General features: G+C 40.2%; 1 protein-coding gene across 1 annotated transcript; it reads left to right on the forward strand.

Moving 5' to 3' along the window:
- Positions 1-169: 169 nt before the first annotated feature.
- LOC120519600 (MAP7 domain-containing protein 1-like) lies at positions 170-22707 on the forward strand. Its single transcript, XM_039742539.1, has 11 exons — positions 170-422; positions 642-787; positions 1162-1289; positions 1939-2183; positions 10009-10279; positions 10441-10633; positions 14854-14958; positions 18897-18947; positions 19064-19136; positions 21358-21427; positions 22428-22707. Exons 1-11 carry the CDS (start codon positions 185-187, stop codon positions 22690-22692), a joined length of 1785 nt encoding a protein of 594 aa, XP_039598473.1. The 5' UTR covers positions 170-184; the 3' UTR covers positions 22693-22707.
- The last annotated feature ends 2293 nt before the right edge of the window (positions 22708-25000 follow it).

Here is a 25000-nt window from a genome sequence, read left to right on the forward strand (position 1 = left end):
CGCTGTGTATTTGTCAGTGAGAGTTGACTTAGTCATGTGTCACGCTGAATTCTTTTTCAATAATTCCTGTCTCAACCGAGGGCTTTTTCTGTGGGCTTCACTTCAGCTGTCATTCTGGTTGGTGTACTGTTTACTTTCCTTTGTGATAGGATGAACATAATGTAATTTTACATCAATTTCATCCATGACAACTTCTGACTGCAACACTCTTCTGTTGACCGTGGGCCTTTGCCGCCTGGTATCATCCACCACAAAAGATGAGGTATTTCCTAATTTCATTCTCTTTCCTTCTCTACCAGCTCGAAGCTTACAGCTCAGTCCCTGGGAAAGCAGTATTGTTGATCGGCTGATGACACCGACCTTGTCCTTCCTAGCACGGAGCAGAAGTGTAGCCACTCTAATTGGAAATGGCAAGGATGCCTGTATGTATTTGTTACTACTTTAACATAAAATGCATAAACATATTATGTTGTTAACTTGAACTAATTAAAGAGATAAAGGGTGTTATGAATGTTTTATCAAAATTCAATTTTTAGTCCATAGTTTGAAAACTGTTTATATAAAGAGCTTCCTAGTGCCAGATTGTTATTTTGTGATTACTTCTTCGACTGATCTAGACTTTTTTTATGTGTGTCCGTCAGTTTCTGCAGTGTGCCCACGATCCGCCTCTGCCAGTCCACTCACTGCCTGTAATAACCACCGAGCACACCACCGGTGCTCAGAACGATGGAGAGTGTCTGCCAGCAGCCCCGATATAACTCCACGCAAATTCAGGGAGTCCACACCGGTATGTAAGATGAGCCACTCCTGGTGCTCATCTTCTACTTAATCAGATACTAAATTTCATTTTTGAAAGCAAGAGCAATTATTTTCAAAGCTTATAGTATCTCTTTAGTTTTAAAAGCTCAAATTCGTCTGACCGGGAATATAATTGTAATTGAACCCAGATTTGGCAGCAGGAGCCTTTGAGGCCTACTATTGTTGCGTTCTAAATGTGCATTTCCCAGCATGTTTCTGCTTTACAAGTAAGACTTTTAGACAGACGGTATGCTTTTAAGTACTGCTTTCAATTTAGGTATCCACCTGTGCAGTGTTTTATTTTTTTGTTCACAGTTTTAATATTTTTAAAAGAAAACGTAATATGTGTCTGTTGTGTTGAAGGTGGATAAGAAGAAAAAAGACAAGAAAGATAAAGAAAGGCAAAATGAGAAAGAGAAAAATGCTTTGGCAAAGGAGGTGTTAAAGAAGAGGCAGTCTTTGCCGAGTATCAGAAGTCGGACAGAACCCAGGTACTTGTAGGGGACATATATAAGATCACAAGAAGTTTCAAAAAAAGGGGGGATTTCAGGCGCTGTTCTGAAGGGTAATATCATGTCTGAAAGGCAGCAGATATTCCTAATATCTGCACCATGTTACATGATGTTTGCTTTTCAGCATCAAAAGAATGTCTGGCTGAAGGACCTAAATGGCAGGCATCCCAGGGATAACGTGTCGTCTTTCATGGCTGCTCCAGTTGGCACATTTTTATTCAGCGTTGTGTAGTAACAACTGCTTATCATTTTAATTTTTATAATAAATTGAGTTGAGGTTCTTTGAATTGTATACTCTTCAACATACCCAAATGGTAAATTACTTGGTGAATCGAAACTGGCCAGGTCTGTGGCGAGTCTGTGAGTCTATGTGGGTTTGTGTGCCTTACAGTACAGAAAGGAGAATCCAACTCCGGTCCTTGGGAGCAACAGTTGCTGCAGTTTTTCGTTCTAGCCATTTTCTTAATTATCAAACAGTTTTTTGCTTCTGATTAACTTCTTTTGCCTTAATTGTAACTGACTTGTTATTTAAGACTTGGAGCCCTCAAGATTAGGAGTTCTTGCTAGTGCTAGTGTGCTTTTTGTCTTCTGTTCCTTGCACTCATTTTGTTTGTCCTTTCATTTGTAGCAGCCCTGTGTCTAAAACCCACACCTCATCACCATCCACCCCGAAACAGAGGCCTGCATCTCCCGCTACATCTCCTAAGCCACTGTCTCCTCGGCCCTCACAGTCTGCCCCCAAACCCCGAATCAAAAAGCAGAAGAAGACAGAGGACAAGTCCGCCACAAAGGAGGATGAGAGAAGCAGTTCACCTGCCACAGAAGAGAAACCGAAAGAGAAGCGAAAGCCAGCTGCTCAGGACGAAGCTAAAGGTACTCAGTCTTACTGGATTTGACACAATGCTGGCTGTAGAAATATTCTTCATTTTGTACGTTTGTATTTTTAAAATATTGTAAAAATGACAGAGTAGATTAAAACTTGACCCAAATTTTGTTGTAATCAAAAATAACTCACCAATTAATTAACTTCATTCTGATAACATTCTGGTGAGGATGATTACTGAGTAAGACAACTTGTAGAAATAATTGTAGGCAGTCTTTTAAATGTCCTCTTTTTCTTTTTTTTAATTTCAATCACTTTGACCAAGTCTTCCCACACTTGGGTGCTACAGAGAGAGGCGACCTTTTAGCAGGGTAACTATTTTGGAATTGAACTGAAATGATCTGCATAAGGTGATAAACATTTTTACAGGTAGCCAAGGAGGATTAGCCAATAGTTTGAATGATGGATCTAAGTGATGATGAAGAAAATCCCACTTTGTATAGTGAGACCTCCTCTGTTTTGTTATACACGGAGTCCACAACACTGCCACACTGCTCAGTGTCTGCTCCGTCATTAGGGAATTGATGATCTTTATTTAAAAGTGAATATTTTCTATATCCATTTTTTATAGTAGTTTTGTAAATTATAAGTTGCATATGCAGGAGATAAATACTGGAACAGAGAGGCTAAAGATTTTAATGTTAGATGCCATAGATAGATAGATAGATGTGAAAGGCACTGTAACATATAGTAGATATTTTTAAAATAATCTTTATTCAATCAAATAACACGATACATATAAAGCTTCAATATTTTTTACTTGACATAATGAGAAGTCAAGCAAAATGATAACTTTTTAGTTGGCCAATAAAAGGTGTTACAGGTAAAATTCCATTACAACGAAATTTTCATTACAATGAAGTATTTTTATGGTCCTGACAGTTTCCCCATATGACGCGAGTCTATAGAAATCTCGTTACTATGAAGTACATTCAGCAGAGACTTTCATTACAATGAAGTGCCCAAAAGACCTTGAAATGCCTGAATGAATCATCCACAGAGCAGTTAGTTCTGTGGCCGCAGCTCAGTTGTGCACAACGATCCCCAAACAGAAACATTGTAATTTGTTTTTCTTTTTTCAAACTTTCTTCATACTGTTTTTTTTTTTTTGCCCTTTTTGTTTCCTGCGGTTTTCAAAGATACCTTTTGCTTATTGCTTGTTAACATTTGAAACACATCCATTAAAATTTAACTCATTGTCACCCTCCTATAGAAACGGCAGACACAAAAAAATGATAACAGTTCATATAAAAAAAAAAAAATTACATTTTTGCAACTCTCAGTTGCGGCAAAAAGAAAAAAGACATTGCCAGTGAATTCGGAATTTCGCCATCAACACTGTCAACTTTTTTGAAAGACTGAGCAAAAAAAGAAAAAAAAATCTTGGGTTGCAAACGTATGTGAACTGCTGCATTTGAAGACGTTGAAAAAGCAGTTTTTAGGTGTTTCAGTGATGCTCGTTCAAGAAACATTCCTATTAATGCGGCACTCATTCATGAAAATGTGAGGTTTGTAAACTCTCTTGGGACCTCCCCTAACTGGACGACACGCCAAAGAGCATCGCGAAGTCCAATCGCCACATCTATGGAAGACTGTTTATCTGTTCCCGGGGCAACAGAAGGCTCAAAGCTATGCTGCGTCTCTCCGCCAAAGCAAACAGAAAAGATCTCGATGTGTGATGCAAGGAACAATGTAAATTCAGGTAACAGGATTACTTGATCACTGATCTGGCCACGTCCCTGCCTGATTGCTGTGTCTCTGATAGTCTGAGAAGAACAGAGCACTTGTCCAATACCCTAAATTTCACCAAACATTTCCAAACTATTAATTAGTTTATAGGAGGTGAACTTCAGTTTCAGTCTGTCTTTTAGAAGCACATTAAATACTAAGACTATATCAGTTGCCATGAGGTTTTTCTTTTTGTTGCTTTTAGTTTTCGGAATTGCCAATTTGCTTGTCTCAATAGGAAGTATCCAAACATTTACCTGTTCTTTTATTTTGATTATATTGTAACCGGGTGAAAGTAGGCCAAGGGTGCCAACCGGGTAATCCTGCATAATTAAGCATGAAAAGAATAACAAAGTTTGGTGCTCTAGGCACTCAAAGTAAACTGGCTGCTGCAGTGCAGAGTATGGAACGTCAGCAGGAGCTCTGTCTCCAGTAAGGCCAATTTCCATAAAGATATCCCCTTCTAGGGACTACCTGTTTTTATGGAATTTATGGAGCTAGTTGTCATCCTCCAGAAACTACCATGCAGAGAGAAGAAGTAGCTAGAGTCAGCGCCTCTTCTTGTCCTTGGGTGGTATTACTTTCTTTCTCTGACCCATTAAGGTGGTCACTGGGCAGGCATACATGACAATATGTTACTTCAAAAATAATTCTATTCTATTCCTAAACCATTAAAAAATATCCAAAAGATTAATCAGAGGCTTCAGTCTTTCACAGTAAATGAAAAGGCACAAAATGGACACAGATAGCTGATGGATAAAGCTACAGTTTTACCTGTGTTCAGACAGGAGTTGGTGGCCAAGGCCATCCTCCATTGCAGATCTTCTACTTTTATATAATAGAGATATAAATATAAAGGGCAAAATTATAGATAAATGAATAAACAGACAAATAGCGTGGGAAATGTAGCTTTTTATAGGACTTTAATCAATAAATAAATGTGACAAACAACAAACCCCCTCCCATGTACACACCAGAATGACTAAAAAGAAAGAAAACTTCTGACTGTCACAGTTGTGTAACTTATTGCGCAGGCATATTGCCATTATTATAAAGGAGCCCCAGTAGTGTTTCTTGACACACTTCTTTCAGGTGGATGTCTTTTTAATCAGAAGAGATGGCAGTGAAAAGGGAATATGCCAAAAGAGGAAAAAGCAAATGAATAGTCAGAAAACAGACAGAGGTGAAAACCAGGAAAGCAGAAAAAAAACAGATCAAAATCAGAAATCATTAGTCAACAGGTCATTCCAAGATTCCTAAAGAGCCCAAAAATCACTAGCTAGCTCTGTGAAGGTTTTTATTTCACAGTTCAAATAGTCATAGACACCAAGAGTAGCATGCTACCATCTTAAATACCCTTCCAGGTGTCTCATTTTAGTGGCAACAGCACAGCAAGCATAACTGCCAAACCACAAAATAGCAATGCTCAGGAAAAAAACAAAATGGTGACGCAACAGAGAACAATTGAAACAGTTCAAAAGACAGCACATTTGATAACCACAGTAACAACGCCCACCCCCAACAAAATAAAAACATTACAGTAGCCCAGTGGTTAAAGTATTGCACTACAAACCATAAAGCTGCTGGTTTACCCAGCACAGGTCACTTAACTGTATACTGCCGTTGTAACACAAACTCTATGAAGAGGTGATTGTTAGGGAAAAAAGAATTTGTGAAGTGCTTCTGACTGCCCCTGCCTTTTTAACTTTAATATTATGTACCTTTGCACCCAGTGCAAAAATAATGACAATTAATTATTTTTATTTTATTCTCTTTTGATACAGATGTGTGCCAAAGACATTTACATTTAATTATTTGGCTGATGCCTTTATCCAAATAGTCTTAAAATATTTAAGAAACAATCAATTACATTTCTTTTCCTTATAGGAGCACAGGCAAGTGAAGTGATTTGTTCAGGGTCACACAATGGCTGTGGTGGGATTTGAACCAACAACCTCAGGGTTTGAGATCCAAAACCTTAACCACTGTGTATTGTATTGACTGCCTTCTTTTTGACACCCACTGCAAACCCAACCTACCTGGAAAGGGGTCTCTGTTTGAACTGCCTTTCCCAAGGTTTCTTCCATTTTTTCCCTACAAGGGTTTTTTTGGGAGTTTTTCCTTGTCTTCTTAGAGAGTCAAGGCTGGGGGGCTGTCAAGAGGCAGGGCCTATTAAGGCCCATTATGGCACTTATTGAGTGATTTTGGGCTATACAAAAATAAATGTATTGTATTGTATTGTGCCACACTGCCTACCAAAGACCTTTAATCTGTTTAACTAGTTTTGGACCTTTAGATATACAAAAGTTTAGGTGTGCTAAAGCTGCTGTGGGCTGGCGCCCTGCCCGGTGTTTGTTTCCTGCCTTGCACCCTGTGTTGACTAGGATTGACTCCAGCAGGCCCCCGTGACCCTGTAGTTAGAATACAGCTGGTTGGATGATGAATGGATGGATGTGCTAAAGATTATCTGTATGCTGATTGGTGCAAACCAATGTGCTTCTTAGCTTTGTTATGGAAATACATGTAATTTACTTAAAATAGTTGCATTATTATATTCTCCAGTTTTGTCATGCTAAACTGACCAGTCCACATGGCAGGCTCCCTCAAGCTTGTTGTAAAGAAGGATGTCCATTAAGCAGACATTGATAAGTGTTTTCGTCTGTTATTCAGCTTAGAATATTTTCTGACAGTAGTAGAGTAGTTCTGTGGTTAATACTCTTGTCTCGTGAACACATCATACCTAATTTGAACCACCGTTCCAGTTGTTGTCCTTTGAAGTTTGGCTATTCTCCCTGTGTCTGCATAGGTTTATCTCTGGATTCTTTCTTCTCCACATCCCAAAGATGTTTGTGTAAATTTGACCCCCATACAAGTATGGATGTGTCCAGGAGTGGGCCCTGCAATGGACTGGTGCCATGACCAGGACTGCTTCCTTTCTTGTGCCCATATTCTTTTCCTACCCTTGAATTGGGTTGACCAAGTGTGAGAATGCTGCATTGTGTTGTGTCTTATGTTTGCATGTTGGCCAGGTCCCTCTACAGGTTTAAGTCAAATTTAAGTACAGCGCAGGTTCAGATGGTGTTTCTGTATCACTGTGCAACTCTCATCTTACCATCAATCTCTGCTCATGTCACATGGATGTCTAAAACATTAACTGTATGTATAAAGCAGTTCTGAATAAGCCACACAATATATACTAGTTATTGATTGTTCGATATGTAGGGGACAAAAGAAATATTTAATTTGTGTTGATGATTATCCTGATTTGAACTTTGGCATGCCATACTACACATGGAGCAGTGGTGGAGGAGCAGCAGGAGGATACAAACAAAATGAAGTTAAAAATTCTGTGTGGTTACAAAGTAAAATGGCACTGAGATGTAAGTAAAGTACCGTGTTTCCCCGTAAATAAGACCTGGTCTTATATTCATTTTTACTACAAAAGATGCACTAGGGCTTATTTTCAGGGGATGTCTTATATTTATTCATATACAACAATATACATTTATCCAAATACAGTCATGTCATCTTCTTCTGGAATATCGTCATAACTCTCCACATTCAAACCTTGAATTCCAGCCTGAATTTACAATACAATACAGTTTATTTTTGTATAGCCCAAAATCACACAGGAAGTGCCGCAATGGGCTTTAACAGCCCCCCAGCCTTGACTCTCTGAGAAGACAAGGAAAAACTCGCAATAAAAACCTTGTAGGGAAAAATGGAAGAAACCTCGGGAAAGGCAGTTCAAAGAGAGACCCCTTTCCAGGTAGGTTGGGCGTGCAGTGGGTGTCAAAAGTAGGGGGTCAATACAATACAATATACAGAACAGAACAATTCCTTAAGACAGCATAATAATACAAATTTTAGAAGTACGGTTTAACAGTAGATGATATGACATAATTAGGTTTGGATATTTTAAGAGTCCTGGAGACCTCATCCATCTAGCTGCCTCCCCATTTGGCCATGCCACGGCTGAAACGTTGCTCCGATGAAAGGACCCCTCTTTCCCATGATTCCTGTGATCCTCCATCAGGGATGACTTTACCATAGGCAGGCAAACAACTTGGCAGGTAGGCCGTGGCACCAATTGCCACATTTGGGTACCGAGAAAAGAAACAGAATAGGTGAGGGTTAGTATTCAAATATAATTATCATGTTACTTATGTTATAGTGCTAATGACTAACAACAGAGATACAGTCTGTACAGTTAATCAGCAATTTCTTGCTACTCCAGCCACTTTTAGGATTCTACGGGATCGATGTGTGTGTTTTAATGTTTAAAGAATGGTTCGATGTGGTGAAGTAACATGCCGACATACAAATGCATTCGTGGTACTTTTATATTCAAGCGTTGCATATTCCCGATCGTAATGACACGATACATTTTAAAAGTCTCATATAGCATCTTCTGAGCCATCTTTTTTTTTTTTACCTTCACAATAGCGTCAGAATATATGGTGGTGTATTTGAGCCACAGAGAAAAAAAATATAAGGACATGGTGAAATTGTCTGTTTTGTGATTAAAGTGGAAATTTCTGCTTTAACCTCGTAGTTTATTTTATCATTAAAGCAGACCGTCGTAACCATCATCTTAAAACCGACCCAGTTGTTAAGCACTATGTGCTTCTGGTGCTTCCTCCTGAGCTGACAGCAGCAATCGCCACAGAGAACACATTATGTTTCTGATATTCCAGCTCTCTGCACATTTAGAATCCTTAGATTTTAAACTTGATATCACTTTCATGATGAAATGCATTAAAGTTATATATGTTACATTTTACAGATAAATCGTTAACTTTGTTTAAATAATGAATACTGTTAGTAGTTACACAGTGGCAGAGTGGTAGCACTGCTGTCTCGCAGGGAGTCACGGTCCTTTTGGAGCTTGCATGTTTCCCTGGTGGGTTTCCACATTGTGCTACGTTTTCCAGCCAAAGACATGAAGGTTTGAGGATTTGGTGACACTAAAATGACGTTAGTGTATGTAAGTGCTTGTGTTCAGCTTGCGATGAGCTGATGCCCCGTCCAGGGATTGTTTCTGCCTCATACCCGATGCTTACTGGAATGGGCGCATCCCTGGATTGATGGATGTAATCATTAAACATCCTTTTCAGAGATATTGTGGCAAGGTGTCCTCAGAATTTAATGGATGTTTCAGGCACACGTGTCACATCGCGTGAAGTATCAACCCAGCCTTAGGTGTCTTGCTTTTCAGCTGACGACCTTGACTAGGGCTTATATTACAGAGCAGCCTGAAAATCATGCTAGGGCTGATTTTCGGAGTAGGGCTTATTTTCTGGGTAACATGCGAAGTCAAATTTTATTCATAAAGCATATTTAAAAACATATGAGTGTCATTCAAAGTGCTATACAGTATTAAATGAACATAACCTCAGTACAAGGTCAGAACAAAAAATTTCAACATAGATAATGTTTGCCATTGCACACCAGTCAACAACTTTAAGAGAATTTATCCTTATTCAAAAGCTATTGAACAAAGGTTAAGTCTTAAGCCCCTGGACTTAAAAACTACATCTCAAAATGCAAATCTTATTTCAAAGGGTATGCTGTTTCAAAGTTCAGGGGCCTCAACAGGAAAAATTTACTGTTCACCTTTACTGTGACCTGTTAGTCACTTTTACGCTTCAATCTGACTCAAAGCATGAAGAGCAGAATCTGATTTGAGGACCTGAGTAAACGTGACGAGATTTGTGGTTGGACGGGTTCAGCAATTTAAGAAAGTGCCAAGCCTTTAAGACCTTAAAAAATAACAACATTAAAACCTTAAACTGTATCCTGAAATTAATTGGAAATCAGTGCATGGAGGCTAACTCTGGAGTGATAGGTTCCCTCTTCCCAGTGCCAGTCAGCAACTGTGCGGTCGCATCCTGAACCAATCTGTAGATGTGACAAAGCTGGCTGACTCATGCCTATGTAAATGGAATTACAGTAACCTAAGCAGGAAGTAATAAAATCATGGATCATTTTTTTCTAGGTCGGTATATTCGAGGAATTGTTCTGTTTTGCTTATTATACTAAGTTGAAAGAGATGTACCTTATGTTGATGTTGTGTCCTTTTTCCAGCAACTGCCACAGTCCCTGCTATTATTGTATCCTCTGCACCAAGTACACCCCCAACCCTGGCAGCTCCAACTGCAAGCACAGTCTCTACCGTGGAGGTCACTCCAGCCCCAGCTTCAGCTCCCGCCCCATCCTCTGCCCCAATCAGCAAACCCACAGCTGGAACCAACAACCCAGAAGAAGCTGCTCGGATCCTGGCTGAGAAGAGGAAGCTGGCCAGGGAGCAGAGAGAGAGAGAAGAACAGGAGAGGAGAGAACAGCAAGAGAGAGACAGGTCAGTCACTTTTGGGGGGCAGATGCAGTAAGTTTGACAAATGTTTGAAAAGTAAATTAAGCGCCATCCTAAATATTATATCTGGTATTGTAGAACAAGTTCTTTTTGTTTTATTTATTTTTTAAATATTTATTGATTTGATGCTTCTATGCTGATTGCAGGCGTCTCCGAGAAGAGCAGGCCTTACTTGAAGCAGAGAAGAAAGCAAGGCTTGAGGCTGAAGCTCAGAAAGCTGCCGAGGAGAGGAGGCAGCGAGAAGAGCAGGAAAGGCTGGAAAATGAAGCGCGTCAGCAGAAGGAGGCAGAAGAGCGTGCCCGAGCTGAGCAAGAGGAGATGGAGCGGCTGCAAAAACAGGTTTGTGGCACAGAGTGGGAGGAAAGCACTGAGATGCTTGTCTTTACAGTCTGCTTTATTTATTTTGTGTGACTTGCAGTGGAATACTGCCATCTTCTGGCCATTTATGTACAGTCAGCTTTTCAGTGTGAAAAGGACATTTTATTGTTCTCCACCTCCCCTGAATATGTGAGCTAAGAAAACAAGTCTAGCAGTCAGAAATAAACAAAAAAAAAAAATAACATATGATCATCTCCATCACGGTATATTGGACTATGCAGGTTCAGAAAATGAACAAGTGCATGACCACAGGACAGTGAATATTAATAAGGTTTTCTGCCTATTCTGGTTTATGAATCCACTTATTTCCGTACAGGGAAGGGGGATTCTTGGGGTCTAACAAGGAAGCATTAGTAAGGCCGGATACCAGTTAATCACATGAAGAGGGCCCGAAAAATTCAAAATGAAAACAGCAGAAAAGTACATAAAGTGAATACATTTACATAAACCAAATTGTACCATACTCCATGGTAGCCAAAAAAGCTTGCATAAAGTGAGATCAACAGCACTGCTCTAATCAAGATAGGCAGTGATTTCCATTTAACACATGCATTCACAATCCATGGGCATTTACCCTATTAGTGTTGTACAAGTCCAGGCTCTGCCTGGGCAACTGAAGGTCATTCCTTAAGTTGCCCCTAAGCCACACCTGTGTTGTCTGTGCTTTGTGCTGGGGGCCATTGTCCTGTTGGAAGGTGAACTTTTGCCCCAGTCTGAAGTCCAGAACAGGTTTTCATTAAGGATATCTAACAACTTTGCTCTGTTCAGCTTTTCCTCAACCCTGTTTAATCTCCCAGTCCCTGCCATTGAAAGTGCTTCATTGTTGAAATGGTATTGTGCAGCTGATAAGCGGTGCCTGGTTTCCTCCAGACATAACGCTAATCTTGTTTTCATCAATCCAGAGAATTTGGTTTTGTACAGTCTGACAGTCCATTAGGTGCATTTTTGCAGACTTCAGCATGATTCCATGTGTCTAGAAGAGACTTCCATTTGGCCACTCTGTTCTTCTGAAGGTTTCACTCATCTCCACACAGTTTCTCTGGTGTTCAGCCATAGTGACCAAGGTTCTTGGTCATCTCTCTTACTATGGCCTTTCTCCCACGATTGTTCAGTTTGAGAGTTATAGTTGTTCTGTATTCCTTCTAGTTAAGAATTGTGAAAGCAGCTTTGCAATCTTGGGAACCTTTAATGCTGCAAGAATGTTTTGTAGCCTTCCCCAGATCTGTGCCTCGGCACAATCCTGTATGTAAGTTCTGCCAGCAATTCCTGTGCCCTTATGGCCTTGGTTTTTGCTCTGATACTCTCTTAACCATGAGACCTTCGATACACAGCCGTGTGCTTTATATAACCATATCCAAACAATTGAATTGACCACAGGTGGACTACAAACAAAGTGTAGAAACATCTCAATGGTGGCCAATAGGATGGGATGCACCTGAGCCAAATATCAAGTGTCATAGCAAAGGGTCACAATACTTGTGTCAGTTTCAGTCTGTTACTTCAGTTTGTTATGTTTAGAAAATTTGGAAAGAATTGAAAAATCCAGTTTTCACTTTGTCATTCTAGGGTATTGAGTGTTACTTGATGTGGGGAAAAACTGAATTTAGATAATTTTAGCACACAACTGGAACATGGCAAAGTGTGAAAAAGGGAAGTATGTAAATTACTTTCTGAATCAAGTGCATGTGATGTTCATCTTTTAACACCACATCTGCCTATCCTGGCTTCATAACCGAGTGTTAGGATATCAGTTTCGCCTTAAACAGCATCATTACCTACCTACTGATTCACCTTTGGCCATGACCTGAAAGTACTTCTAAGTCACTGAGCATACTTTTGCCAGCCAGTTAGTGTCCATTTAAAACATTTGACCAAATAGACTAGCCAAGCTGTCCTGGTTTGTCCAGGGATTGGGGATCAATGATGCCCCCTATATTCAACGACTGACATGAACACTCACAAGTATAGGGATGATGAATCCTTCCTCTTTCCTTTCTACCTCCTGACTCTCTCTTCCTCCACACAAGTGTTGTCCACTACCTCTAGACTCTGACTCTCCAAGGTGAGGCTGAGGGCTCCTTTTAAACCAGACCCTACTTCTGGCGTTTGGGCAAAGTTCGAAGAAAATTCTTCTAGGTCAGGCGGAATTGTCACAATGTAGTGGTGGTAGATCCACGACACCCAGCTGGGCTGTTCCACAGGACTATGATTCCCAGCCTGCCCTGTGGTCTGGAAATGGAAGCTGTGACACATGGATGCTGCCCTCTAGCATGTTGAGGGAGTATATACTGTACACAAGCTAACTCCCCCAATCCTTCCATCATTCTTGCCTCCTTTTCAGGTAAGGGATCGATTCCCAACCTGGTCGATAACACCAGCCCATTGCTGTCCTTCCATTTTAGCCTGCCTTCCTGGCAAAGGGCCACCTTTCTTCTAGGATGGGATGCCAGACAATCTTATTATATGTGTGTGTGTGTTTTCTATGAAATAACATGTAGTTATGGTGGTGCTGGAGATTGGCACTATGTCAAATGTCTCTGTTCACGTGACAGTACTGCTGCTGTTGTTGCCACTACTACATTTCAAAGTCTGACTCCTTTAGCATCTGATTATTGTAGGAGTCTATAGCTGAATCTGAAATTCACCTATGTGAGAAGCAAGGTTTGTTCTCGAGGTTGATGTTTCTGCTGCACTACATTTTGTTGGGGCAAGCCATGGTCTATTTAATATTGAAAATAGTGACTACTGCTTGAATCTTTCCATTTAGGAGGTTATTTTCCTAACTTTATTAAAGTTTATTTTACATTTGTAGCCCTTTGTAAGTGACACAGATTTTTGTAAACTCAGCTTGTATAGATGCCCTGTTGAAAAATAAAAAACTGGAAATAATGATATTCTATAAGATTGTTTTCATATAATGATTAACAAATGCAGAATTGTTGACCACATTACAGAAGGCGAGCTACTGCTCTCAAATTCCTGGATCTGCTGTCTTTCACTCATGTTTTTTGCTGTGGTAATGTTTGAATTTAGTGTGATTTTATGTTACCGAAATTCTTGACCACCATGCTTTTAATAAACAAAATAACTGGCATGCTAGCAGATATTTTATTTCAAACTTTGCTCTTCATCATTTTGTGGATTGTTTAAGGTCACTGCTAGTGAAAATGAAATTCTTCCCCATATTGCTAGCTGTCTAAGATCACAACAGGCTTCCTTCACATCACTTTTCTCCCAAGAATCTCTGGTTCTGATTTGTCAGTCTCTCCCCACTGAACTCCTTTCCTTTCTCTCATGCTATTTCACCCAAATATTAACTGATTTAACAGACCGAATCCCATCTTTTACAGATGTATATATCTGTATTATGCGCTTGTTACCTATCGTATATACTCGCATTTAAGTTCTCTCACGGATAAGTCGGAGCTTGATTTTACCATATAATTTCCGATATTTTATGTCAGTCGTATAAGTCGAATGCGAAAAACTCACGCTATTGGTCCAAGAGATTACAATATGCTAACTCCCACCTGAGTGAGTAACCACGGAGCACACTGCCTTTTTTTGTCTATGTATTGTGTCTACATGACCACACGGTAATACCCAAACTATTCAGAAGCAACGTTTGCACTGTTTTGTGTTTTTTGTATCTCACACCCTCATACACCTTTATCATAAGAGCATCCCTTATCTACGATGGAGCGTTCAGTCAGAAGAAAATATGAAGCTGGTTTTAAATTAAAAGTCGTTGAAGTGATGAAAGAAACTGGTAACTGTGCTGCTGCAACAAAATTCAATTTGTCTGAGAAACTGGTGCGAGATTGGAGGAAGCAAGAAGATGTAGAAAAAAAAATGTAAGTGTTGCATTTTTGAACGGTGTGTAAGTCGGGGTCTGATTTTAAGATCGATTTTTCTGGTTTCAAGACCCGACTTATACACAGTATATACGGTACTTGCATCACTTTACATTATTTAGCTTGTTCACTCGTCAAGTTACCTACCTCATCCAGGAATGTGAGCCCTGAGAAGTCTGTCTGTTCATGTTTGCTCTCTAACCTGTTGTGGAGTGGTGACCAATCCAAGGTTGGCTATATTCTGCTCTCCACCAGTATCAATAAAACTGGCTGTGACAATGTCTATAAAAACTAAAAACACACCTTTGCTACTTTGACTTGTTTCAGAGAGAAGAGGCTGAGGCCAAAGCTCGAGAGGATGCAGAAAAACAACGGCAGGAGAGGGAGATGCACTTCCTTAAAGAGGAGCAAGAGCGACAGGAGAGGAAGAAGGTATAAAATGGACAGGTTACAACTTAAGAATCTTTTGTAATTTAGAAAAGGCATTTATTGCCTCGGTCAAAAAAAGAAACCACCAGAATATTTATGAGCAGCATTTGAAACAAGTATTGATGAAAGAAATTCATTTGGTATACTTTGACAGCTGAAGTGATGTGTTGAGGGTCACACATTGAACACGAGGTAAACTCTGAGACTGCTGGCTTTATGGCATCAACGTGAACTCTTCAGCTGCTAAACTACCTTGCCTGGTAACATTGGCTTCAAAAGAAACATGTAATTGGTGTTGATAATATTTGTATGTCACTTTGGATAGAAGTGTCTGCTGAATGAATAAATGTAAATCTGAAGAAGAAAACATTATTCGTTCTCTCTGGCCATCTGACCATAATAGCTTTGGACTCTTGACATTTACCATTATAACTTGTAGACACTTAAAGGAATACTCTACCCGAAAGTCAGATTTCTTTTATATGTTACTTAAACTCATGAACGTTGTAGTGAAGGACCTAGGAAAATTTTTTATCTCATGATTTCATGCAGAATAGAGGGGAAAAAAAGTTTACGATATATTAGTAGCCAATAGTGACCAATGCTGTACAACATATGGATTGACCTTTTAATTAAAGACAGGACTCTTGACCAATGAATGGCAGAGGGTCTTCAGTTCAAAAGGTCAACCTCACAAGGCTTTAGTTTTATGTTTATGACGTACACTGATCATTCTGCAAGTATCTATTATCTTATCAGTTTTTTAGCAAAAAAAACGTTTATTTAGCAAAGTAACTGACAAGTGGATTATGAAACACGAGTAATCTGATATTTTTTTTCTCAGTGGACGTTTCACATTATTTGCCATTGTACAGCATTAATCATTATTAGCTTCAATTATATCATAACATTTTTTCTCTCCATCCTATGTGAAAACGTGAGATTAAATTTTTTCTCAGCTATCACTAAAAAGTACATGAAGTAAATGACATATAAAATAATATAAATAACATATGAATAAATATCATTTTTGGATCGATTGTTGGTGGAGTGGTGGCTCTGAGGCTAAGGATCTGTGCTGGTATCCCGATGGTTGCCGGTTCCAGTCCCCGTAACTGCCAAAAGAGATCCTACTCTGCTGGGCCCTTGAGCAAGGCCCTTAACCTGCAATTGCTCCAGGGGCGCTGTACAATGGCTGGCTGACCCTGCGCTCTGACCCCAAGGGGTATGCAAGAAACCAAGTAATTTCCTTCAGGATTAATAAAGTATAATAAAATGAAAAAGATAATATTGTGTTTGATATCCAGATCGCCTGCAGTAGGCATCACCTACTTGAGCCAGGAACATCAGTAGATGTAAACCAAGATGGACTAGGCAGTGAAAACCCAACACAGCATGAGATGGTGCAAAAGTGCTTTATGCTTTTTTTAACAATTAAAACAGAGTTCAGCTTGACTTCTCACTACAAAATGATCCTGTAAAACAAGTTCTCAATATGAGAGTAAAATCCAACCGGGTCAGGTTGGGGAGCCTGCACCAGTAAAGTGCGTTGCCGCACCTACTACATAGCAAAACACCTCAGGATCTTGGTTGGCAACCCCTAAGGGCCGACACATGGTCTAGTCCCACCCTCCACAAATAGCTATCTATCTGCCATAGCTATGTGTTACATGGGCGTCCCCTTGGCCTAGTCCAGCTACTTGTGTCTCCAACAATCCTGTGAGCCGGATCACCCTCAGGGAACCATACCACATGCCCGTAGTGCCATAACTGACACTCCCTCACAATTCATGTAATGTGCTTCATCAGGTACACAAAGATAAACTAGCGTTACCTACGTATTCTCCAAAGAGACACAGTACTGAAGGAGTCCAGTGTTCGTCTCAGGTCACTGGATAGCGTTTATGTCGTGGAACCATATAGCGAAACAGGAAGCACCTGGATTCTAAAGACTTGTACCTTTGTCCTTTTGCAATGATATCAGGGGCACTACACACCCCAATCCAGTGACATCATGACCCCTTTGCTCTTCTAATCCATCTAATGACTTCATACGAAGAGTGACCTGAGACATGAATATCACTGCTGGAGTAAGTAAACCTCTCAACAAGGTTGCCAGTCTCCCCACAGACAGACGCACTGCTGATGGCTGTGCCTAAGAGGTCATTAAAGCCTGGGATCTTAGTTTTTATCCAGGACACTCGTAAGCTCAGACACTCAGACTCCTCAGTCTCTCGTGAACCCCGATCCATCATCAGCAAAAATAAGATCAGTGAATCTCTCTTCACCAACAGATGCCCCACAGACCTCATGACCCTTCCCAACACCCAGTCCATGCAAACATTGAACAGAGTAGGAGCAAAACACACCCTTGATGTATCCCAGAATCCATCCATTATCCAACCCGATATATCCTAACTACAGGGTCAGGGGGTCTGCTGGAGTCAATCCCAGCCAACAGAGGGTGCAAGGCAGAAAACAAACCCCGGGCAGGGCGCCAGCCCACCGCAGTATCCCAGAATCAATGGGGACAAACAAAAAAGATTCTCCCTCCATTCTGCACAGCACTCACAGTACCAGTGTACAAGACCGGCTCAGAAAGTCCAATAGGGCAGCTTCAACTGAGTTGAATGCTTTACAAAAATCGACAAAGGCTGCATAGAAACTCTGCAATGTTTGTGTTTGTGCTCGATTAGAACCTTCAGTACCAGGATGTGGTCGATGGTAGACTTCTTAGGAATAAAGCCAGACTGCTCCAGTCACTGGTAGGTGAGCAAGTAATTGCCGCAATTGAGGCAAGCACCTTTCCCTTTCCAGATAGGGATGACAAGTCTTCCATCTGGGAGACAGGCGCCATACCAACTGACCGGAAAATCCAATCAATAAATAAATAATCAAAGCAGTAAAACAAATATTAAAATCAAAATAAAATTGGGACTCCTGTTTCTTGTACACTTTGGTGCCTTTCTAAAACTTCTCTGCCCTAGCTCACTTGTCAGGTACGCTCAGCCGAGAGCCGAGCCTGTGTGATCAGCCTTCAAAAACTGGCTTGCACCACTGCTGCCTCAGCCTGTCACCACTGTGATATCCCAAGCCCGACTGCATCGTCCTATCACCATTTCTCTCAAGTGTGCACAGGACGATCTTTAGAGCCCTGTTGGTTGCACCTGCTCCCAGCTTGCTCAGCAGGAACAGCTCTGCTTCATGGGCATGGCCCACTCTTGACCGCCAAGCCTCCAGCCCTCTGCACCAATTGCTCACCCAGTTCTCAGCTCTGTCTCTCTCTATCCCTCCAGCAAACCTTGCAGCTGCCCAAATTCGCAACTGTATACACCCACCCAGAGCACTGGGTGCACTGTTTTTATTAAACAATATGCACCGCCGTGGACCCCTACCTCACCACGTTGTGCATAGTTGATTTAAGTTATGCTTAATGCCATTAGAATCTCTACCTGTTTTTTTTTTATTTATTTATTTATCTGTTTGTCTTACTGTAGTTATTCATTTACATATATAATTATATATATATATGTGTCAGTTTTCTTTGTAATTGTAATTCTTTGTTTTACTTGTGACGCACTTTGAACTATGCTTTTGTATGAAAACATGCTACTGTATACAAATAAATATTGTTATTGCTTTGATTGATGCTCATTTAATATAGTGCATTGATGAGGATTTTTGCATTCATGGTGACCTGTAGTCAACCAGAAATTAATCATTTGAGCTTTGAACCTGTAATCTTTTAAAGTAATATTCCACAGATGCACTGGTGTACCATATTCCACCTTAGAAAACCATAAAAGAGCCTTGAGCCACAATCAGATCTGAAGTTTGCCCTCATTGCCATTGAGTTAAACGTATTACTAAATATCTGTTTTTCAATCCTCCTTCTACTTCTACTACATGTTAATATGTATGCATATGTATTATAATTTCAGCGCCTTGAAGAGATCATGAAGAGAACAAGAAAGACCGACACCCCTGAAAAGGTAGCTTTGACTTTTTCGTATTACAGTTAGTTTTTGCAGTCTGTGATTACATTTCTGTTTCTTTGCTGTTCTTATTATTTAAGGATTGAAGCATTTGCTTTTTTTTTTCTTTGCAGAAAGAATGCAAATCTTCTTCTGCCACACAACTAAATGGAAAAGAGATCAAACCTAGTCCTGAAAGCAGTAAAGGTGAGACCCAAGACAAAGAGCACAATCCTGGGAGGCAAGCCTGTAGTCCCCTCAGGCCTCACTAGCCTTCCTTCTAGGTTGATCCAGCTATGTGTAGCACACCAAGCTCTGCCACAGCAGGATCTGACCACCTGTCAGTTCCTTTTGGTCACCCACGGGTCCTACTTACTGGATTTTACCCTCTTTAGAAGGTGAGAGAGGAGCATTCCTCATACATTGGTGTCAAATGCCAGAGATGTTTAAAGAAGTATGTCGCTACGATGATCCCCAACACGTATTGCCTTTTACCATTTATGTAGAAATGAATTCAAGTCATGTTAGAGTATTCATTTTAATATGTAAATAAATACCTTTTTGCCATAAACACATGGAATTTGATTTGGCACACTTTGTAAAAATAAGCCATGAATAGAAACATGCAATAGTATATATATATTTTTTTCATTTTTTTCATTTTTATTACTATTTAATTTAATATTGTTTCTTTGTATCAGTATATTGCTGCTGGATTATGTGAATTTCCCCTTGGGATTAATAAAGTATCTATCTATCTATCTATCTATCTATCTATCTATCTATCTATCTATCTATCTATCTATCTATCTATCTATCTATCTATCTATCTATCTATCTAGTGCTACTAGTAGTATTCATATTGCCACATGCACAGAGTACAGTCAAACTCCGACATGCATGTTTAAAATAAGGATGATAATGACATTCCCCAACAGCCCTCAAGTAATAAATTCAACAAAAACACACCTGAACGTACGTATTCATCTAATTATAATAAAAAACATTTAAGGTCAAGATGTTCGGTTTACTCAGTACATCTCACGGCATGAGAATAAATATGATTGTAAAGTCTGGTAAGTCAAGCCAGAGTGGTTTACCAGATGGCAGGAAGGTGATGACAGGTTCAGAGGGATCTTGCTGTCTTTATGTTTCAGCTAGCAAACATTTACAGCTAGTAATCTGAATACTAACCTGTTTGAAATGTAAGGGCTCTATAAAGTAACAGGAAAAACTTCTTCTGAATATAGACCTTTCAGGGGGTCAACATAAAGTAGCCTGATAGTTACAACTAGTAGCCTTATTCATTGCAGGAAAGAGGACATGAGATTAAAAGTGGTAAACTGAAACAAGGTATTTATATATATATATATATATATATATATATATATATATATATATATATATATATATATATATCTGTGTGTGCAGAGTGGAGGCAGGACCTCTGTGTTTTTCCCAGTTGATTCTGGGGTTCATCAGTGGTGTGTTCTCGCTCCTACTCTATTCAGTGCTTGCATGGACTGGGTGTTGGGCAAGGTTGTGGGGTCCAGTGGCTGTGGGGCTGACTGACTATGCTGACGATGCTGTGATCTTCACGGAGTCAATGGAGGCTCTGATCGGGGCTCTCGAGAGACTGAGTGAAGAGTCTGAGTGTCTGGGCTTGAGAGTGTCCTTGATAAAAGCCAAGATCCAGGCCTTTAATGGCCTCTTGGGCACAGCCATCAGCAGTGTGTCTGTTTGCAGAGAGAGTGTCGACCTTTTCGAGAGGTTTACTTACCTTGGCAGTGACATTCATGTCTCTAGTGACTCTTTCAATTAAGTCGGTAGACGGATTGGGAGAGCATGGGGGGGTCATAAGGTCACTGGAAAGGGGTATGTAGCTCTCCTGATATCTATGCGAAAAGACAAAGGTCCAAGTCTTTAGAGTCCTGGTGCTTCCTGTTTTGCTATATGGTTGCGAGACATGGACGCTATCCAGTTGCCTGAGATGAAGACTGGACTCCTTTGGTACTCTGTCTCTCCAGAAAATCCTTGGGTACTGTTGGTTTGACTTTGTGTCAAATGAGCGGTTGCTCATGGAGTCCTGAATGAGGCACATTACCTGCATTGTGAGGGAGCATCAGTTACGGCACTACAGCCATGTGGCGTGTTTCCTCGAGTGTGAGCCGACTCGTAAGATCCGCATTGTTGGGGACCCAAGTGACTGGACCAGGCCAAGGTGTTGCCCATGTAACACCTGGCTGCAGCAGATAGAGGGTCATTTCCAGAGGGTGGGACTGTACTGTGTGTTTGCCTGGGGAGTTTCCAACCGGGATCCCGGTTGGAAACCGGTTTTGTTGTGTAGTGGGTGCGGCAACGCCAGTGCATGCTCCCCAACTTGACTTGATTTGACTTGCACTGATCTGTGTCTTTATGATTGTCATAGTGACCTCTGAGGAGACAGAACCATCAAAGAAGGCTGTGAAAGGACGATCAGCCGAGGAGACGGCACAGAGGTAAACTGAAGTGCTTCTTATAAATATCTGTGGCTATAGTCTTGTATTTTGTAAGACACATAGCTTAGATGGTATTCTGGAATGTGTGAGTAGCATGTGAAGCACAGGAGCACAAGCAAGAGCCCATCAGAAACAAAGCAAAATAGAATTTACAAGAGGGCTTCAAGACTAAAGATGGTGTGCCACTGGTTTAGGCTCGGAAATAACACTGACCTAAGAAGTGACATTGATTGAGCATTCACTTCATTCAGCCTATAATATATAGTGTGTTTTATGGTGAGCTTAACTAGGCCCATTTACATTGCTGTATCATAGATACTGAACTTTACTTAAAAAGTAGCAACTAAAGCAAAGAATGTAAGACATCAGTTTCATTATCTTTGTCATGGTCTTCTGTCCAATTCACATTGTCATAACTATCGCTTTATACAAATACTGTAATGGTTCAGTTTCAGTTTGTTCTAAAACTGGATTTAAAACTTCTTGTTTATATGCCATTGTGTTTTGGACAAAGACTCCACCCCACTTATGAATATTGATGAGTTACCTTAGAGTGACAAAACATTTAAAAATTTTAATGATTTTTTGCAGCATAATGTTGCGTCATGCACTAGATGGGAGAAGAATATTGTTCCTAGCATTATTCTGCCTTTACACTGTAAAGTGGATTATTAAATGTCACCCTGAGTTGGACACGGGTTTAACCATAATTGCATAAAATGCTTGGGGTTATCACCAAGGAGGTTAAGCACTGTTGTTTCAAATATGTAATATAAAACTTGAGGCATAATAGGTCAGTTTTTGAGATCAATAATTGAATATTTATAACAATTTATGTTTGACTACCGTAATTTTAGATTGCTGGCTACCCGGCAATGCACCCTAATTAGCCTGTGATTTGTTTTCTGCCTACACAGCTAATCTAAGGCATCTGTCTTAGTTTCCTTGTACATATATATTGATACATTTTTAATTTTTTTAAAAATATTCATATCTGCAGCTTATCATCAGCTGATCCCACCCAGACTACACCTCTTCTGAATGGCCTGCAGCAGACCAAGCATGAGAATGGCCTGTCTACTAAAGGCGAAGACACAGAGTTTGAGGAAATTATCGAGCTGTCCAATCACAGTGGCGGCAATCACAGTGAGCGGGAAGGACCAGAACGGGAGATTCCTAGTGATTCCATCATCGCCTTTGAGGATCGGGAGAGTTTCCTTAAAAAAACAGGCTCCCTTAAACCCCAGCATGTAGCTGGTATGTGATCACTTTGATGGCAGAGTAACTGAGGGCAGGGCATTGAAAGTGTTATGTCAGCCATACATTTGCTGTTCATGCCTCACATGCAGATTACTGTCATTGTAGAAACTGGTTTTGCTTTTTCATAATTAATTTTGTAAAAGGATGGATTTTATTACCCTTTTTTCACTTTCAATCTGCTTTTCCTGGTGAGGGTCATGAGCTGCAGAAAGCAGGTGACCCTTCATGATGGTGGTTTGGTTGTTTTCCCAGTAGGCAGAAACTGGTAAAACATACATGATTGGCAACATAAGTATACAGTTGTGCTCATAAGTTTACATACCTTGGCAGAATTTTTAAGATGTGTACCAATTAACTGCCCATTGTCTTTCAAGCATCTGGCTCTTAAATGAATTACAAAATCTTGTCCTGTGTTACTTGCTGTTGTCTATCGTCCTCCAAAATACAATGGGTCTTTCATAACTGATCTGACTGAACTTTTCACCCACTTAAATTTGCTTTCCCAGAGAGTCATTGTTCTCTGTGACTTCAACATCCATATTGACATTCTGACATGTAAACTGAGAAATGAATTCCTGTCCTTACTGGACTGTTTTGACTTGGTGCAACATGTTAATTTTTCTACCCACTCTGGTGGTCATATATTGGACTTTATCTGCACATCTGGCTTATCTTTCGACAACACTTATAGCAGGGACTTTTTGATCATAAAGTAGTACTTTTCAATGTCTCATTACCTCTCCCTCCTCTTACCTGTAAATGTCAAGTTTCTTTCAGAAGCCTTATAAACATGTCCCCCTATCCTTGCTAATTCCATTCCTGATCTTTTTCTGTTTTCACCTATTGTATCAATGCTAGATAGTCTTGTTGACTACTATAACTCAGCTCTTCATTCAGCACTAGGATAAAACAGCTCCGTTAAAACATAAGGAGGTTTACTTTAAGCGTTCATCTCCATGCTACAGTTCAGAATTATGGTCTATGAAAGCAGCTGGCCAACACCTTGAGATAATGTCACGTAAGATTGGCCTAACTGTATATATCCAGGCTTTCTCTGACTACCAAAGGGTCTACAGGGATGCACTAACTGCAGCCAAGAACACGCATTATGGCAGAATAATAGAAAATAGCCACGTGACCTGAGGGTTTTGTTCTCTGTAGTTAATAAACTACTTTAACCTGCATCTGGCCCAATTACCTCTTCTACCAAAGCCTGTGGAAAATTCCTCCACTTTTTCCGTAACAAAATTAAAGATCTAAATAATTCAACTAACATAAATTCATCATCTGTTCATATCTTTCTCTGTCTTCCCACTTCATCCCGCTTTTTTCTAAAATTTCACCAGTCACATCTGCATTTGTTAACAACCTGCTTTGTAAAATAAGGCCAACTACCTGTGTACTCGACCCCATTCCCATCACACTGCTCAAATACTGCTTCATGCCATAGTCCAGACTGTTACAACAACAATAAATACATCCCTTAACACCGGCTTTGTGCCAGCCACTTTAAAAATCGCTTTTGTAACCCCACTGTTAAAAAGTCTTTCTTGATGCTGACAGTCTTAACAATTTTCAGCCCATCTATCCCTTACCTTTTCTGTCAAAAGTTCTTGAGTGTGTTTTAACCTCCCAACTCACCAATTACTTAACATCTAACAAACTGATGGAACTCTTTCAGTCTGGTTTCACAGTGCAGCACAGCTGGGATCTGCTTCAGGTAATCAAATGTTTTGCTTATGGTAGCACACTCTGGACAAACCAGCATATTAATTCTGTTAGACCTCAGTTCAGCTTTTGACACTGTCAGACATGGCATTCTACTGTCCAGAATAGAGAACATGCTGGGTTTCTCTGGCACTGCCCTCCAGTTGTTTAAGTCCTACCTGACTGATAGACAAGAATTTGAAAGATCTAGAGAGATCCAGCTTAATACCAGTCACACAAGGGGTTCATCAGGGCTGTGTACTCAGTCCTCTGCTCTTCTTTATCTATATGCTTCCTCTTGGCCATATCATACATAGCTATGGAATGGGTTATCATTTGCTCATCTCTATTTCAGTGTTAGAAGTGAAACTTCATCAGGGCTTTCTCAGCTCACAGCTTGCCTCAGTGAAATTAAAATCTGGATGAAGCATACCTCTTTAAAGTTAAACTGCAACAACACGGAACTCCTGCAAATTGGCACTAAAGCGCAACTTAAGAAAAAGATGCTCCTTCTCAGTCACTCCTGATGGTGATCTCATCAGACCTTCTGCTAATGCAAGGAATCTTGGTGTCATTTTTGATTCCTCCCTTTTTTATTCCACCCAC

Source organism: Polypterus senegalus, unplaced genomic scaffold, assembly GCF_016835505.1.
Source record: "Polypterus senegalus isolate Bchr_013 unplaced genomic scaffold, ASM1683550v1 scaffold_5356, whole genome shotgun sequence".
In the NCBI taxonomy this organism is placed as follows: domain Eukaryota; kingdom Metazoa; phylum Chordata; class Cladistia; order Polypteriformes; family Polypteridae; genus Polypterus; species Polypterus senegalus.